The 20,378-nt window shown below is 38.1% G+C and overlaps 1 protein-coding gene across 1 annotated transcript in view; it reads left to right on the forward strand.

Moving 5' to 3' along the window:
- Positions 1–814: 814 nt before the first annotated feature.
- The window catches only part of LOC121733398 (calcium/calmodulin-dependent 3',5'-cyclic nucleotide phosphodiesterase 1-like), a 366,803-nt gene continuing 347,239 nt past the window's right edge, over positions 815–20,378 (forward strand). Inside the window, exon 1 of the mRNA XM_042123662.1 lies at positions 815–924. Within this exon, the coding sequence (XP_041979596.1) occupies positions 900–924 (25 nt within the window). The 5' untranslated portion in view covers positions 815–899. The remainder of the gene's footprint in view (positions 925–20,378) is intronic.

Consider the following 20,378-nt stretch of genomic DNA (forward strand, 5'->3'; position numbering starts at 1 on the left):
AGAACATCAGGTGGACATATTGTGTTAATTAGCTACCAATAATAATTTTTAACTTTTGCTTGTCATAACTTCAGATTTCAGAAGTGTCAAAAAAAAGTTTTAGGTAACACAATTATTAATATCAATTAGAGTAAAAAAACAAAGTTTTATATAAATAACAATACCTATCATACCGCAGTATTTATTGTAAATTGAAAAAACTTTTTTAACTCCGAGATTTTCATAGTCTTGCATGTTTCTAACAAAAGAAAGTTAGTCGTCAAAAAAGGTAAAGCAGAGAATCTTTTTAAAAATAAATGTAAAGAAAGTGTGAAAAAATGAAGACTAAATGGAGACGTGTTCGGCGTTACGCTCAACATAGAGAATTCAAGTCGGGAGACTGCTTGGCGCTACCCGATATATTATTTTCGGCGTGCGCCAGTCGCACCCCTATTTTTAGCATATATCCGTCCCGCTCGCACGGCACGCTTTCCCCTAGCTTTCCACATTTAGAACTTGCGCAGTGAGCATTAGTACACGTGTTTCATTTACTCCTGGTACTTTCTGTTCGCCTGGTGTTGGGCGCGCCTAGGGCGGCTGTCACGCCGCCGCCCAACCGCTCCGGCCGCCCTAGGGATGGTTCACTCCCCAGAAGCTCAGACGACCGCCTGAAACGCGGTTCATTTCAGAGCATCGCCCGCCGCAAGGAATCACGTGCAGGAATTGCGCGCGCGAATTCAAATTAACATTTTTCGTTACTCGTACAGTGCATTTCTGTCTTTTAATTACTGATTATATTTTATTATTTTTAAAGTTTTGTTGGTATTTCGTGAATTTAATTTGTGTTTACAGTGTAAAGTGGTTCTAGGTGCCGCTGTCAGCTGATGTGCTTCGGTTAACTTACGCCGAAGGTCCTCGAAATGCGACGACAATTTACTGTGCCAGGTACGTTCGTAATTAAATTCTATCCATCTTGAACGTTTAAAATATAATATAATATATATAGCAAGGACTCTTTAGGTCTAAAATATTTATTGTTACATAGAGTAGGTACCCGTAATGTGGTAATTACGTTATAATATTATTATATTTTAGTAAGAAAAAGTTATGTAGGTCCTAATTTGACTGCCGTATAAAATTTTCTCTGGCAGTTTCCACTTTCCTCGTACATTACCGACCTGTTGATCACGTGAACGTCATTTTACCCCAGCATACGCGAACAGTATTCTGTTTTGCTAACTTACATTTACAAGTATTAAATAAACTAGATTACAAGTTACAACATTATAATACGCAAAAAATCTGCAAAGCGTTTTCAGGCGAAAATATATTCTGAGCTTGAACGGAAGTTTACAATAATCATAGATTTTTAACGGCTGCATTCAAAAAAAGCTCGATACACGCAGTTACAGCATTCTCACCTATTAATTATGTCTCGAAATAAAACCTTACACACAACAAAATCGATTTATGAGGCTGGCTACAGACTGGGTACTATTTTTATACCACCGACCTCCATACCCATAGGGAGATGACTTCAAGTTGTATAGAACCAAGTGCGACTCAGAAATGCACATTGATGATTCCGTATGGACCTCTAGACTTAATAGGGTCAAACAAATCTCGAGACTATAATAACTAATAACTAGGTTTAAATAATAATTGTACTTAATGTCCGAAGTAAAGGCTCTACATTACAATGACATTACCCGGTTCCTAAGGGTTTTGACAGAAGTATCCATTCACTAGCGTTTTTGATTGGCTAACGTCAAAACATTAACCAATTAACGACGTTGTTGAAAATATTAAACTCCTGTCAAAAAACTCGGAAAACCGTAAATTACGTAAAATGCCTGTTATTGTGTAATGTTTTTGAACATGCCATAAAAATGAAAATGCTCGTTGCGCAAAGTTAATGAAATTTTGGCGTGAACCTTCACATGGAAATGGTGTGGCAGTTTTTGCAATAATATTAAACATGGAAAACACTGCATTTTTTATTAATTTTTAAGTAATTCAGATTACTATATACAGGCTGTAACAAAAAAGTGATACTACTTAAGGATATGTTAAAAAAAAAATGTTAAGGGACACATCCCTTAAATTATATATTTAGAAGTAGCATCATGAATTTGTCCATACATTAAAATTAAAAAAAAACTTGTTCCTCGTGCGCTGCTACTTTTACAATAAACTCTATACAGGATAGGTACACACCCTGAAGTTATATGATTTTGTTTTGTTACATTCTGTATAATGCTGCCTTTTTCAGAATTCACTTAAAATTCAAATAAAATTTACTCAATTTTCACACTTTACCATAATATTAATAAATATGAACATTGCTGAAGTTCCTGATATACCTAACCTACGTTTTAACTTATAAGTTTTAACCCTATTGAAGGTACCAACAGTAGTTTTAAGTTTAAGTTACTTTTAAGTTAATTTTTAGGGTTCTGTACCCAAAGGGTAAAAACGAGACCCTATTACTGAGACTTCGTTGTCCGTCTGTCCGTCCGTCTGTCTGTCTCTAGGCTTTAGGCTGTATATCAAGAACCGCTATAGCTAAACTTATAAAATTTTCATAGATTGTATACTTAATATGTATGTTGCCGCTATAACAACAAATACTAAAAATATAATGAAATTAATATTTCAGGAAGGGTCCCATACAACAAACGTGTTTTTTTTTTGCCTTTTTTGCTCTATATCAGTAATAGCAAAAGTTAGGCACCTAAAGTTTTCACAAAGGCCTTAATGATATGTTTATAATAACAACTAGCTATCCCGGTGAACTTCGTGTCACTTTAAAATCTTCCCTGGACTTCTACGAATATTTTAAGACTAAAATCAGTCCAATCCATCCAGCCGTTTTCGAGTTTTAGCGCGACTAACACATTTGAAATCCATTTATATATATATATATAGATAATAATATTAAAATAAAATATAAATTTAAGGTGGGCTCCCATACAAAAACCACAATATTGGCCTATTTATGCTTTATAACGGTACGGAACCCTTCGAGGGCGAGTCCGACATGCACTTGAATGGTTTTTAAGGTTTTTTTTTATCCTGTAATCCATTATTTTATTTGAATTTAGTTTTTTTTGTTTACATCCTATTTATCTCTACATTTTGTGAAAAAAAAAGTTCATTAAAATTGTTAAAACACAATAAGACGTGATGACGTCAACGAGCTTAAGCCGGCACTTGTATTGGATTTTGTGCAATGGAATGAGCTTATCCCGAAAAAGGACTGGGAAATGAAAGGAAAATAAAAGTTACCCACAGCTGTTAAAATACATAATGCAAATACAAAAAAATTATGTTTTTTTTTTTATGAAATAAGGGGGCAAACGAGCAAACGGGTCACCTGATGGAAAGCAACTTCCGTCGCCCATGGACACTCGCAGCATCAGAAGAGCTGCAGGTGCGTTGCCGGCCTTTTAAGGGGTAATAGGGGAGGGCAGGGAAGGGAATAGGGGAGGGTACGGAAGGGAATAGGGGAGGGTACGGAAGGAAATAGGGGAGGGTAGGGAAAGGAAAAGGGTAGGGGATTGGGCCTCCGGTAAACTCACTCACTCGGCGAAACACAGCGGAAGCGCTGTTTCACGCCGGTTTTCTGTGAGGACGTGGTATTTCTCCGGTCGGTATGTATGAAACTAATAAAATTTAAAATTCATTTTTATTTATATAGGTTAATATACAACTAACTTTATTTAAACGAAATATAAACAAGTTATTTCAGTAAGTTAAAATTCGAGTACCATTTGTGTATTCATACAATTTCTTTTGACCAGTGAGTTCAGTAAACATGGGGTTTACCATTTTCGAGACCCCGGAATAACATTATATTATTATGATTTCGTTACGGTCCAAACAACCGACATCAAAGGAAGTGGAGTATCGCTCCCTTAGCCCCATATCAGTGTTCACTGTATGTAAATAAAGACCCAAAAACGTGCAAATTATGACACTTTCAGTTTATAAATGTACTAGTTAATGCCCGCAACTCCGTTGCGCCAAAACTCGTTTATCGCGCGGGAATCGTACATTTTTCGGGACAAAAAGTATCCTATGTCCTTTCCCGGGACTCAAAGTATCTCCATGCCAAATTTCAGCGAAATCGGTTCAGCGGTTAGGGCGTGAAGAGGTAACAGACAGACAGACACACTTTCGCATTTATAATATTAGTATGGAAGTATGGATGTTCAGACTTCAGTTTCATAATGTATGTGTGTGTTTGGTGTGTGTGTTTCACCATTATGAAATTATGCATTACACATTAGGTAACAATATCTGTTACTTGTTAGACTTTCCTGAAATTGTTATTTCGTGACTAATGCAGAAGAAAAGTATTTTTATCAAACATTTTCAAAATAAAATGAAACAATATTTTTACTTAAAATAAATAATCATGTGCATTCATGAAATTTTGTAAGTATAATATGTACCACTTACCAGCTTCTGGTTGAGGGACACCGATCTAGCTGTACCTATAGCATAAAGGGGTGTAGTATGCGATCTTCATCAACGCGATCCTGAAATACTTCCACCGCTTCGTCCACATTCGCTTCCGGGTTCTGGGGTCGTGACTGGACCTATTTAAACTATCTGGTGATATACCATGTAACACTTATACAGTATGGTCAATTTTCGAAACAAAATATACAAGGATCGTGATCAGAAACAGTGGTGCCAACGCATTCTGGCAATTTTGGTGCACTCATGGGTCATGACCAACATTATCAAAATAATAGTCACTACGAGTACATTGATTTGCACACAGTCGTTACCTTGAATTTTGGAGAAGAATTGTGACCGTCTTTTCCCTTCCTAATTAGTGTATATTGTAAGCGTTTACCCAAGTATCATATAAAATACTTCACGGCGATTTATAAGTCTCATTCCACGTGCCACGTGCATGGGCTACAAGGTAGTACTTATTTGTATATTATCATCTTCTTCTGCATATAACTATTATAACTCACAATAATAATATCAAGTCAACATTAAAAACACAATAATTATAGTGAGTTACTTTTCGAATTCTTGTGATTCAATTATTTTCTGTCACTCGACTTTAATAATAATTATATTACACCATATCGTCAACATAAACATTATACAATGTGTCCCGACACCGGTGTCCGATCCTTTAATGTCATGATCTATGGCATATTTTATCGAAAAATTGGCTCTAACATTTTTTCTCTCTCTCACGGTTGTAAAATGGCAGCCATTTTAGTTTTTCTCGGGCATTCACACTAATCTGACCAGAACTGCTCTTGTAAATATCCTATGAAGATAAAAAGGGGCTCATTTGATAGCTAAATTTATGGACTACGCTTACACAGGCAATATGTTATAAATTTCGTGGAATTAAACATAGAAAGACCCAAGTTAAAGAAAAAATGTGTATTTTTTATTAATGGCTTTTTGTGAAAAATCTAGCAGTTTTCACAAAAAGCCATTAATAAAAAACTTAAGCCGGCACTTGTATTGGATTTTGTGCAATGGAATGAGCTTATCCCGAAAAAGGACTGGGAAATGAAAGGAAAATAAAAGTTACCCACAGCTGTTAAAATACATAATGCAAATACAAAAAAATTATGTTTTTTTTTTTATGAAATAAGGGGGCAAACGAGCAAACGGGTCACCTGATGGAAAGCAAATTCCGTCACCCATGGACACTCGCAGCATCAGAAGAGCTGCAGGTGCGTTGCCGGCCTTTTAAGGGGTAATAGGGGAGGGCAGGGAAGGGAATAGGGGAGGGTACGGAAGGGAATAGGGGAGGGTACGGAAGGAAATAGGGGAGGGTAGGGAAAGGAAAAGGGTAGGGGATTGGGCCTCCGGTAAACTCACTCACTCGGCGAAACACAGCGGAAGCGCTGTTTCACGCCGGTTTTCTGTGAGGACGTGGTATTTCTCCGGTCGGTATGTATGAAACTAATAAAATTTAAAATTCATTTTTATTTATATAGGTTAATATACAACTAACTTTATTTAAACGAAATATAAACAAGTTATTTCAGTAAGTTAAAATTCGAGTACCATTTGTGTATTCATACAATTTCTTTTGACCAGTGAGTTCAGTAAACATGGGGTTTACCATTTTCGAGACCCCGGAATAACATTATATTATTATGATTTCGTTACGGTCCAAACAACCGACATCAAAGGAAGTGGAGTATCGCTCCCTTAGCCCCATATCAGTGTTCACTGTATGTAAATAAAGACCCAAAAACGTGCAAATTATGACACTTTCAGTTTATAAATGTACTAGTTAATGCCCGCAACTCCGTTGCGCCAAAACTCGTTTATCGCGCGGGAATCGTACATTTTTCGGGACAAAAAGTATCCTATGTCCTTTCCCGGGACTCAAAGTATCTCCATGCCAAATTTCAGCGAAATCGGTTCAGCGGTTAGGGCGTGAAGAGGTAACAGACAGACAGACACACTTTCGCATTTATAATATTAGTATGGAAGTATGGATGTTCAGACTTCAGTTTCATAATGTATGTGTGTGTTTGGTGTGTGTGTTTCACCATTATGAAATTATGCATTACACATTAGGTAACAATATCTGTTACTTGTTAGACTTTCCTGAAATTGTTATTTCGTGACTAATGCAGAAGAAAAGTATTTTTATCAAACATTTTCAAAATAAAATGAAACAATATTTTTACTTAAAATAAATAATCATGTGCATTCATGAAATTTTGTAAGTATAATATGTACCACTTACCAGCTTCTGGTTGAGGGACACCGATCTAGCTGTACCTATAGCATAAAGGGGTGTAGTATGCGATCTTCATCAACGCGATCCTGAAATACTTCCACCGCTTCGTCCACATTCGCTTCCGGGTTCTGGGGTCGTGACTGGACCTATTTAAACTATCTGGTGATATACCATGTAACACTTATACAGTATGGTCAATTTTCGAAACAAAATATACAAGGATCGTGATCAGAAACAGTGGTGCCAACGCATTCTGGCAATTTTGGTGCACTCATGAGTCATGACCAACATTATCAAAATAATAGTCACTACGAGTACATTGATTTGCACACAGTCGTTACCTTGAATTTTGGAGAAGAATTGTGACCGTCTTTTCCCTTCCTAATTAGTGTATATTGTAAGCGTTTACCCAAGTATCATATAAAATACTTCACGGCGATTTATAAGTCTCATTCCACGTGCCACGTGCATGGGCTACAAGGTAGTACTTATTTGTATATTATCATCTTCTTCTGCATATAACTATTATAACTCACAATAATAATATCAAGTCAACATTAAAAACACAATAATTATAGTGAGTTACTTTTCGAATTCTTGTGATTCAATTATTTTCTGTCACTCGACTTTAATAATAATTATATTACACCATATCGTCAACATAAACATTATACAATGTGTCCCGACACCGGTGTCCGATCCTTTAATGTCATGATCTATGGCATATTTTATCGAAAAATTGGCTCTAACATTTTTTCTCTCTCTCACGGTTGTAAAATGGCAGCCATTTTAATTTTTCTCGGGCTTTCACACTAATTTGACTATATGTTATATACATAGGCAATATGTTATAAATTTCGTGGAATTAAACATAGAAAGACCCAAGTTTAAGAAAAAAAAAAGTGTATTTTTTATTAATGGCTTTTTGTGGAAAATCTAGCAGATTAAACTGGTTCTTTTTTATTTTAAATAGATAGAGGAAGTTTTCATCTTCTAAAATTCTTTTACTTCAATGCTCTTAGTCAGATAGTTTAGAAGTTATAACGATTTTCTTATGATGAGGTAGTGGAGGAGAGATTAGTATGAAGCCAGAGAAAAAAAATTTTTTTCAAAAGTTGGAGAATAAAAATTTGAACTCATGATGTATGGCTTTTATATTTTTGACAAATTGGCTTTCAATTATTTTCTTCTCCAACTTTTGAAAAAAAAGTTTTTTCTCTGGCTTCATACTAATCTGACCACCTCATCATAAGAAAATCGTTATAACTTCTAAACTATGTGACTTAGAGCATTGAAGTAAAAGAATTTTAGAAGATGAAAATTTCCTCTACCTATTTAAAATAAAAAAGAACCAGTTTAAACTGCTAGATTTTTCACAAAAAGCCATTAATAAAAAATACACATTTTTTCTTTAACTTGGGTCTTTCTATGTTTAATTCCACGAAATTTATAACATATTGCCTGTGTAAGCGTAGTCCATAAATTTAGCTATCAAATGAGCCCCTTTTTATCTTCATAGGATATTTACAAGAGCAGTTCTGGTCAGATTAGTGTGAATGCCCGAGAAAAACTAAAATGGCTGCCATTTTACAACCTTGAGAGAGAAAAAAAAATTGTGGGCCAATTTGTCGATAAAATATGCCATAGATAACGACATTAAAAGATCGGACACCGGTGTCGGGACACATTGTATGTAACGCCAGTGAACACATAATCCTTTTAGTGGTGGCCAGGTTTGATCCGATAATATTGAACGTGTGAAATGTGAATGCGATAGGATTGAAAATGCTATTTATGTTACATCCACTCTATGTTTGGCTGAAAAAAAAAAACAAATGTGTGCGGAAGTTTTAACTTAAATACGGAAAATCTACTAAACTAAATTGATTTATTATAATCGTGGATAAGATTCATTCATATAAGGACGTTTTAGAATTCACAAAAAATATAAGTAACATAGTATACTATGTTATGTATTATGTCGATATCGTCGCATAGCTCTATATTATGTAATTATTATAATACTATGTGATAATCGCTTATTCCTTCACCAACCGCGTGACAAGCTTTAAACAACCAGTTTCATATCAACATGTAAAATCCATCAGCATAATATTTCCATTACACATGTGTAACATTTTTCTTGTTATCCGCGGATTATCTCTCTAATGGATTTGGAATCCGTGCGTGAACATCGATCGCACACAATTCATTTTCGTTCGAAACCGCTTTAAATTCATACGGTCAGAGTGTAATTTTCGCTCGTTTCCGAACAAGTTTTAGGCTGGTCAGTTTGGAGTCTTTTTTTATAAAAATTAGAGGGCAAACGAGTAAATCGTGTGATAGAAATCAACCACCGTCGCCCATGGACACTCTCAATAGCAGAAGAGTTGTGTTGCCAGCCCATTTTATGGTGATCAAAAATGAAAAGAATACTTAGCGTTGTTGTTGAGAAATATACTTAGTTGAATTTTTTTAAGTACTTAACTATAATTTTATGATTTCAATATAATGGAAATTATCTTAAAAATTCTCAATGTAGCATCGAATAAATTGATTCATGGATCATTTGGTCGAGATAAGTCAATTCAATGTTAATATTATGTCTGTCTGGGTTTGACATAATGCGACCAAATTACGTAGGTCTGCTAACTAATCAATAGTTTCAAGTAATCAATAGTTTTTACCCGACTACGGTGAAGCAAAAAGGAGGGTTATGATTTTGGCCTGTATGTATGTATGTAGCTTTATTAGCACATTTCAAATATGTAAACATTATTATTTCTCACGGGTTTACGAGCAATCACCTGATAATGTTGTCCTCCCCGACCTGGAAATGTTGTCGCGTCCACGCCAAACCCCCCCCCCCCCCCCCCCCCCCTCCTGGAAGTGTAATCGCGTCGTTATTGTTGAGTTTCGATTCTCCTCTTTTAGGAACAAAGTTATAAATTATTAAAAGTAAAATTATTGTACCCTAAACTAAACATACACTTTTTGACTATCTTTTAATTACCAATATGGAGGGCTTGGGCTTAGGCTGGAACTTGGGGGGGCGCAGCCCCCCCAAACCCCCCCTCCCTCGTAGCAGTGTTATCGCGTCGTTATTGTTGAGTTTCGATTCTCCTCTTTTAGGAACAAAGTTATAAATTATTAAAAGTAAAATTATTGTACCCTAAACTAAACATACACTTTTTGACTATCATTTAATTACCAATATGGAGGGCTTGGGCTTAGGTCGGAACTTGGGGGGGCTGCGCCCCCCCAAAAGCCCCTCCCTCGTGGAAGTGTTGTCGCGTTGTTAATGTTGAGTTTTGATTCTCCTTTTTTAGAAACAAGGTTATAAATTATAGGTGAAATAATTGTTCCCTAAACTAAACATACACTTATGTTGGAAAAAAAATATCCATCTCCTTTAAAATTATTATACTATGCTATCGCGGACTAAGTCGCGGGCAACAGGTAGTGAATCAGAACCAAATAAATTGTAAAACATCCTCATGATCCTCGATCATTTGAGGAGTTGGATAGTTTAAGATCGAGTGAATCTTAGCCCCAAAATAATTGAAATAAAAATAAAGTTTAAAAAACTAAAACCCAACTACTAAAACACGCTCTAAAAAGTACGAAACAAGAAAACAGTTTATAGGGATATGGAAATGTTTAAAGGATAGCCGTGGTCGTATGCCACCTACTAGAGCAAATTTAAACAGATTCATTATATTATATTAAATATTAATAAAGGGCATACATACGACCACGGCTATCCTTTAAACATTTCCATATCCCTATAAACTGTTTTCTTGTTTCGTACTTTTTAGAGCGTGTTTTAGTAGTCGGGTTTTAGTTTTTTAAACTTTATTTTTATAATGTAATCGCTTCGACAATGTAACGAATAATCTAATGTAACATACTTAGACGTAGTAACTATTTTGTAATCTGTTCTAAAACTATGTTTGTGGCGATCGTGTAAACAATTTTCGAGGGCTAAATATTCTACACATTTCAGGAATTTTGGTGTAGTTACGAAAAGCTTTGTATTATTTCGAACTAAAAAGTTACTTCATTTATATAAAATTCTTGAAGAAAAATTGCTCAACTTATGAATTGAAAATACTAATTGCCGTCAAAACCTTTTAAGACCTAAGTACTAAAAAGAACAGTCATTAGGAATAAATCTGAAAATTCCTAAAGCTTTACTTTTAAAAGTTTTCTTATTCAAATCGTTTCCTGCTGTAAGCTGTTCGTTACCGAAGTTTAAAGTGTATCAATATTAATGAAATTGTTCTTGTTCGAATTTTTAAGGCATATACAGGGTGTAACAAAAATAAGTGATAATACTTTAGGGTGTGTACGTGTTCCTTGTAGAGAGTTCACTGTGAAAGACCAAATTTTTTTTTCACTTTTGTATGGGGAAACTCGTGACGGACCCTTGCCCATACAAAAGTGTAAAAAAAATTCGTCTTTCAGCGCTGCTACTTTCACAGTGAACTCTCTACAAGGAACACGTATACACCCTAAAGTATTATTACTTATTTTTGTTACACACTGTATAGGCTTTTCTTTTTTATGTAGGTAGTTAAAAACTCTAACCAAGATCTTAGTTATAGGCACTATTATGATTGAATGCTACCGTGTTTTGGATTTTATTTTATTATTTTAGTTTAATACAAACATTCAACATAAAATATTATGTCAAAATAATCGGCCAAGTGCGAGTCGGACTCACGCACGAAGGGGAACCCTAACTTGTTATAGCGGCAATAGATATACACAATCTGTGAAAATTTCAGAAGTCTAGGTATGGCGGTTCTAGAGATGCAGCCAGCCTGCCTAGCATACGCCAACGAGATATGTCACTCTCATAATTAAAAACTACTCGTCTCATAATGTCAAAATCTCGACATTATCTCGACAAAACTTTATAAAAATGTGTTATTTCGATGATTGATCTACGTGAGAAAAAATGTTTGTCATGCTAGGGTCAATAGAGATGACCCAGGCGAAGGATGACGCGTGGCAAGAGTGGCTGCAAACTCTCAAAGAGGACCCATGGGGCAAGCCCTATAAATGGGTACGTCAAAAACTGCGACCTACTGGGCCCCCAATAACACAGACGATTGCACCGGAGCTCCGAAACAGAGTTCTATCTGCTCTGTTTCCATCTGAAACTGAGCAGTACCAACCAGCGTCTAGACCACCAATGGAAGACTCTGAACTTGAAGAAGAGCAAGAAGTTCCGCCCGTAACACGGCTCCCGGTCCCGATGGCGTGTCAGGCCATGCGTGGGCCCTGGCAATGAAGCACTTAGAGTCAAGGGTGCTCGCGGTTCTGACCAATTGCCTGGTCCAGGGTCGAGTTCCCCGATTATGGAAGACGGGTAAATTAGTGCTTCTTAAGAAAAATGGGCGTCCCGAAGATCAACCGTCTGCGTACTGCCCCATTGTATTGCTGGATGAGATGAGCAAGATATTGGAGCGAGTTCTGGTATCGCGCTTAGTGCACCATTTGGAGACCGTAGGGCCGAATCTGAGTGACAACCAATTCGGTTTTCGCTCGGGCCGGTCTACAATTGGGGCGGTCGCTCGTCTGAGAGATATTACGGAAGAGGAGGTGAGCCAGGGTGGTGTAGTGTAAGTTGTGTCTTTGGATATATCAAACGCTTTTAACTCACTGCCCTGGTCCACAATAAAAGATGGCCTGCGATACCACGGCGTTAAAAAGTACCTGCAAAGGACGATTGGCAGTTACCTCTCGGAGCGGTCAGTGCAGTTCCCGACTCAGGAGGGTTGGGTGGAAGAAGAGGTTGACTGTGGTGTTCCGCAGGGTTCCGCTGTTGGTCCGACCTTGTGGAACATTGGATACGACCCGGTATTGCGAGGCACCTACCTCCGGGGCAAAGAGTTGGTCGGCTACGCTGATGATACGGCCGTCGTTTGTTTGTTGTTTGTTTACGTCGATGATACTTACCGGAGGCCCAATTCCCTTCCCTATACTCCCCTTTTCCCTTCCCTTCCCATCCCTACCCTCCCCTATTATCCTATTCCCTCTTAAAAGGCCGGCAACGCACCTGCAGCTCTTCTGATGCTGCGAGTGTCCATGGGCGACGGAAGTTGTTTTCCATCAGGTGACCCGTTTGCTCGTTTGCCCCCTTATTTCATAAAAAAAAAATCCGAGGCCCTGTGTTTTCACAGGTCAAGGAATCCGCCACCACCGGATCTGGCTGTGGTTGTGAGTGGAACTACTATAAAAGTTACTCCCACACTCACCTAGTTGGGACTCATCCTAGACGGTCGATGGTCCTTCAAGGAGCACTTTCATCGGCTCTCTGACAGGGTAACCAAATCCGCAGGGGCGTTGGCATCGTTGCTCCCGAACCTCGGAGGCCCAAATTTAGCATGTCGGCGCGGCTGTACATGGGCGTTATCCGCTCCATGTCCATGTACGGAGCTCCGATTTGGGCTGGGAGACTGTCGGCCGTCAACAGGCTTGTACTGGGGCGGTTGCAAAGAGTGATGGCGACGCGAGCGGTGCGTGGGTATCGTACCATCTCCCGCGATGCGGCATGCCTACTCGCTGGGAGTGTCCCGTAGGACATCGACGCAGAAGCTCTTGCCGACGTTTATTGGCGTTGCGCAGCGGTTCGCGCGGGGGGCAGCAACCCCCTCCCGGACGTCATGCGTCGGTGGAGAGCTGAGGCGAGCGAGAGGTCGTTAGACCTTTGGGCGGAGCGTTTGCAGGAACCGCTGGTAAGCGTCGCCCTGATAGAAGCAATCCGCCCACTATTTAAAGAGTGGGTAAAACGAAGACACGGAGCACTCTCCTTCCATCTGACACAGATGCTGACCGGGCACGGCTACCTTGGTCGGTACCTGTGCCAGATCGCGAGGAGAAAGAGTGACACAAGGTGTCACCACTGCCTTAACGAAATGGATACGGCCGAACACACATTGTCGACCTGTCCATCTTGGACGGAACAACGCGCGGCCCTTACGGCTGCCATTGGTGTGGACCTCTCCCTGCCATCAATAATCCGGGCAATGTTGAGCAGCGAGATTGCGTGGCAAGCGGTGAATGACTTTGCCCAGATGTCATCACTGCAAAGGAGGAGGCCGAGCGCAGGAGAGAACGGGAGGCGTTCGACCCCTTGAGACGGCCGAGGAGAAGACGCGTACCACGGAGTGGCCGCAGCGCCTTGCCTTAGCTAGGATACTCGGGGTGGTAGTGTGGGGACACCGCCGCCCATTACACCGAGTTCCAGAGAGAGCCGTGATGCGCATGGTGCTCCTGCACATCGCGGCCACCGTGTGGGCTTTTCTAGGCCACCTCGCGAGGCGACCTAGAAAAGCTTGCTCCTCCTCCTCCTCCTCGGAGAGTCCCCAGTTGAAGTCCTAAGATGAACGAAGATCATCTTAGAACATTGGTCCGCTCACAATGGGTCGGCGGTCCGGATGCGGACCGCGGTTCGCCATTTGGTGACCCCTGCCCTACCTATTCATCTTATACTTTAAATAGAGAAATAACTAATAAGTCTCATTATTATTTTAGCTAGTCAGTCCCAATAAGTATTTTAATTTAATTCAATAAAGTTTAGCTTTAGGACTAATTTACTAACACTCGTTACAATTCAACAATGTTAGCTTGAAGTTCAGCTGTTAGCCCTTTACTTAAACTAATAGGAACAAAGTAACTTTACGACGGAAACAATGCTGTGTAACATAAGAACGGATTAAGATTTCAACGTTTTATTATTTGAAACTTAATCCTTTCGAATCCCGTTGAAATAATGGAAATTGGTTTTGCAATTGTTTTTTTTTATAAGAGATATTTGATTATCAGGAACATAACGAATTAAAGTGGTAATAGTGGAAGAAAAGTGGTAATACTGTAGGTTGTGTGTGTGTCATTTATATAGAGTTTACTGTGAAAGTACGCAGCGCTGAAAGAGGATTTTTTTTACTTATATAAATATTTAGGCAGCGCCGTATTAGTCAAGGTCTATTCTTGTCTGTCATGTAACGTTTACAATAAGGTTGGGTTGCACCAAATAACTTTAACTATAACTGTAACTTTAACTACAATGCAAAATGTCAAATCTTTGGTTAAAGTTAAAAATGGACGCCATCAAGACGCCATATTTAACCATAACCGTAGAGCTCGACAAGGTTTTAAATGGACGTGGCGAAAAAAGGAACTAACGCTGTCATCATACAAAAACGCCATTTTTGACAGTTCTCCTTTACCAGCAGCGCCCCCGCCCACGTTCATTTATAACCTTGTTAGACCAGCTGTCATCTGTAAATTTCTCCGGTCAAAGTTAAGATTAAACTTTAAGTTAAATTTAGCTTTAACTAAAACCACAACTTTAACTTTAACCACGCCTCTGGTGCAACCCAACCAAAGTGTCTAAACACTCTAGGCCGAAGTTACGCGGCGGAAATTCCGCATGATTACGCCCTATATTGCTATACTGTGTTTAGACAGTATAGCAATAAAGGGATATGTCATATTGCTATACTGTGGTTTAGATACTAAGCTATACAAAAACAATCAGACTTCATCATCAAACAATCTTCCAAATTTATTTGCTCTGTTTTTTTTTTTTATTAGCACGGGGCTTAATGATTTGACGTTATATAGTTCTAGTCAAGTCTCCAGGATAAATCTCAGATTTTTTTCTACAAGGGTATACTTATATTATTATGGACGACGGATGGATACTTGGGTAGATTTGCACTGTAGTATTCTTTTATCTCGAAACAAATAGTTAAACAAAGTTTTACATTTACAAGTTTGTTGCCCAATGCTTTCCGCAAGCTTCAACGGGTAATAACTCGAAAATCCATTCCTCCGATACGGGATTGGAAATTTTACTTTGTTAGTGAATTGATTGTTCCGCTCAACTGCTCCGATTGCCTCTAAAATTTCGTGAACATTTTCATCGTACTACTGTTTTAATTCATGAAACATTGTATTGAAATTCGTCACGGTTATGAACACGCTCTCAAATCGTATGATGTATTGTAATTCAACAGGCTTAGCGTGACCACATCAGACATGTAAAAGACTAGAAACACTGATAGATTTTAAAATCTATAGTCCTTTAGCACAAAATGACAGATTATTTTATCCTTTAAACGTAGTTTAAAAGTATATTGAATATAGCCTATGATAATCTATATATATATATATATATATATATATATATATATATATATATATATATATATATATATATATATATATATATATATATATATATATAAAACTCAAAGGTGACTGACTGACTGATTGACATAGTGATCTATCAACGCACAGCCCAAACCACTGGACGGATCGCGCTGAAATTTAGTACGCAGGTAGATGTTGTGACGTAGGCATCCGCTAAGAAAGGATGAAAGTTTGTATATAATAATACTTTTTAACGCGAGCGAAGCCGCGGAGAAAAGCTCGTATAATAATATAATTATACTAGGTATGATAGCCTGTGATTGTATGACTACTTTTCGAGGAAATAAGTCAACTACTTTTTTAACCATTTTTTGTGAAACAGCACACCAGTAAGTTTGTTTTTCTCATAATTACAACATAACACGCGTTCATTTGTAATTTATGTTGGGGTTTACTTCGTGTATTATATTATAAATTACCCGAGCTTGAGTTATATAATTAATTTGGCAATTAAAATCGTGGAAACAAATTAGGGGAAGGTCAAATAATTTCGTTACATTACAATGTTTGACGCGTTAAAAGAGCAGCCCTTTTATTCCCGCGGATAAAAAATAAAATACTGACGTACACTTTTAATTTGAATAATTAGCAGATATTTTAAGCACATGCTTGTCTTTTTTAGGGTTCCGTACACAAAGGGCAAAAATGGGACCCTATTGCTATACTGTCTAAACACAGTATAGCAATATAGGGCGTAATCATGCGGAATTTCCGCCGCGTAACTTCGGCCTAGAGTGTTTAGACACTTTGGTTGGGTTGCACCAGAGGCGTGGTTAAAGTTAAAGTTGTGGTTTTAGTTAAAGCTAAATTTAACTTAAACTTTAATCTTAACTTTGACCGGAGAAATTTACAGATGACAGCTGGTCTAACAAGGTTATAAATGAACGTGGGCGGGGGCGCTGCTGGTAAAGGAGAACTGTCAAAAATGGCGTTTTTGTATGATGACAGCGTTAGTTCCTTTTTTCGCCACGTGCATTTAAAACCTTGTCGAGCTCTACGGTTATGGTTAAATATGGCGTCTTGATGGCGTCCATTTTTAACTTTAACCAAAGATTTGACATTTTGCATTGTAGTTAAAGTTACAGTTATAGTTAAAGTTATTTGGTGCAACCCAACCTTATTGTAAACGTTACATGACATACAAGAATAGACCTTGACTAATACGACGCTGCCTAAATATTTATATAAGTAAAAAAAATCCTCTTTCAGCGCTGCGTACTTTCACAGTAAACTCTATATAAATGACACACACACAACCTACAGTATTACCACTTTTCTTCCACTATTACCACTTTAATTCGTTATGTTCCTGATAATCAAATATCTCTTATAAAAAAAAAAAACAATTGCAAAACCAATTTCCATTATTTCAACGGGATTCGAAAGGATTAAGTTTCAAATAATAAAACGTTGAAATCTTAATCCGTTCTTATGTTACACAGCATTGTTTCCGTCGTAAAGTTACTTTGTTCCTATTAGTTTAAGTAAAGGGCTAACAGCTGAACTTCAAGCTAACATTGTTGAATTGTAACAAGTGTTAGTAAATTAGTCCTAAAGCTAAACTTTATTGAATTAAATTAAAATACTTATTGGGACTGACTAGCTAGAATAATAATGAGACTTATTAGTTATTAAAGTATAAGATGAATAGGTAGGGCAGGGGTCACCAAATGGCGAATCGCGGTCCGCATCCGGACCGCCGACCCATTGTGAGCGGACCAATGTTCTAAGATGATCTTCGTTCATCTTAGGACTTCAACATCTCCAGGATTTAATGTCAATATTATCTATTATAGCTTGTACAAATATTTAACTCCAAACTTCATAACTAACTACAAAAAAATGGTTACTTTCTCATTGATATCTGAAAAATACCTTTGTAATTTCCGTAATTACCTATCGTGAACGCCTCCGTGTTCTAGTGGTTAGAGCGTCGCTCTCGACTCCGGAGGTCGTGGGTTCGAATCCCGCGTTGGAAACATGTTATTTCCAAGTTTGGTTAGGACAATGCAGGCTGATCACCTGATTGTCTGACAAGTAAGATGATCCATGCGTCGGATGGGCATGTAAAAAGTCGGTCCTGCGCCTGATCCCTCGCCAGTCGTGTCGGTCTTCCATCCCACTGGGTTATGAGAGTAAAGGAATAGAGAGTGCTCTTGTGTACTGCGCACACACTTGGGCACTATAAAATTACTCCTGCGTACCTGGTCTGATTGGCCACCGTCACCGAAACCGGTGTGGCGAGTATTATATTATTATTAATTACCTATGTTTAATATTTTTTTTATATTAAATGTGTGGATATGTGTCATTTCATGGCTTAAAACGGACCCCGAGCGAAACTCACTGGTGACCCCTGAGGTGTATTAGGTATTATAAGTTATACCATTAATATCGTTTTTTCTTAATCATTAGGTAATTACCGCACTCAGAGAAGATTTACTTAACTGTAATTATCTAAAATATGAATATTTTTACAGATAATGTATAATAATAATAATAATAATAGCTCCCACACCGGTTTCGGTGACGGTGGCCGGTTTCATTGAAACCAGGCCAGCTACGCAGGAGTAATTTTAAAGTGCCCAAGTGTGTGCGCAGTACACAAGAGCACTCTCTATTCCTTTACTCTCATAACCCAGTGGAACGGACAACCGACATGACTGGCGAGAGATCAGGCGCAGGACCGACTTTTTACATGCCCATCCGACGCATGGATCATCTTACTTGTCAGACAATCAGGTGATCAGCCTGCATTGTCCTAACCAAACTTGGAAATAACATGTTACCAACGCGGGAATCGAACCCACGACCTCCGAGTCAAGAGCCGCGCTCTATACCACTAGACCACGGAGGCGTTGGACAGATAATGTACGGGGCTTATGTCAATATTTTAGTTTAAGTGCAGAGTTATTCATAGTCTCTGAGTGCGGCAAGACATTCAGCTGGCACATTTACGGCTTAAGGCTAGGTTATTCCAAATTCACGTTTCTAGAATGAGTAATTTTTAAAGAAAGCGTCATTAAAAAAAAAACTGAAAAATATATACATGTATGTATAGATACTTACATCTTTTAACTAGTGACTTTTATGGTTAGAAACACAATACAGATAATTTTACTCGATAAAAAAAAACCGAAACTACCTCGATTTTAAAAACATTTTGAGTTTTATAGGACTTACAGGGACTCAATCAAAAAATAATTTGGATAACTATCCAAAATTTTAATTGTAATCGAACTCGATTACAATTAAAATTTTACAGGGAAATGTACGGATACATATTTAGTTATACTATTTTTTATCTAAGTAAAAAGGCTTTTTCTCCTATTTCGCCCTATCATGGACGCGGCGAGCTTCGTAACCGCCACTGTACAAGGCGCGCTGATATGAATGTTATTTTAATGTCATTTACGTCGATATTCGCACTGACAGACATCGACCAGCTAATTTAGGAATAGCCTCCCCTTAAGCACAGCCCAAAAGAACGAAAAACACGTAAAGTCTTAACCCTTAACAAAAAAGAACGGACTGTTTCGCTCCAACCGGAACAAATACGATATTTAAGTTTAAAAATGATTGAAGACGATCTAGTTTTATACACCCGCTCGGTGTCAGCTTTATTACGTCGCACTTCACAGTAAACCCAGATGCCAGGAGACTATAAAACCACAAGTTTCAGTTAAAAATGTGATTTGAATTTACTATTGAGCTGGAGGGGAGAAGCTGTTACCCCATATACTTATACTATCTCATATATTTTTGATTCTAGTTTATGTCAATTCCATACATTTTGATGGGCGATTCTATAAGGAAGCGAAAGAAAAGATCTTGGCTCACCCCCCAGGGCTGAGGAGTGAGCGTACACGACCGCGACTTTTGGAAAGTACCCCGTATTCCACCCCGCAACATTGTTTATAATTCCTTAGAGCTGGCATTCAATTTTTTGTTTGCTTTAATCGGGGGAGTGGAGTAATACATGGGCTTTCAGTGGGTAGACCGAAGCGAGGAGTCCCACATACCCCGCCGATATCCCCAATCTGTCGGGGATGCGTTAATTATTTCCCCATTACTATACATTACTATAACTCTTAATGTACTATCAGACAAGTTGGATCACAGACAGATTGCGAACCTATGTAATTTGGTCGCGTTATGTCAAACCTATCGATCACAGCTAAATTTTATGTCTTAAAGTAGCATTTTATTTGAATTTTCACCGGTCGCGGTCGCCCGCGGCAAAGATCCGAAAGCCACCTTTACATTGAATTGACAAAATCCGACCAAATGACGTAGGTCCGTCATCTGTCTATGAATCAACTTCTCTGATAGCACATTGTTAGTTGTTACTATAAAGCCATGTAAACAGCGTTCGCTAGGTCAATTTTCAGAAAAATATTTGTAGAGTTGTTTAGTACGTGGACAT

Source organism: Aricia agestis, chromosome 1, assembly GCF_905147365.1.
Source record: "Aricia agestis chromosome 1, ilAriAges1.1, whole genome shotgun sequence".
Classification (NCBI taxonomy): Eukaryota; Metazoa; Arthropoda; class Insecta; order Lepidoptera; family Lycaenidae; genus Aricia; species Aricia agestis.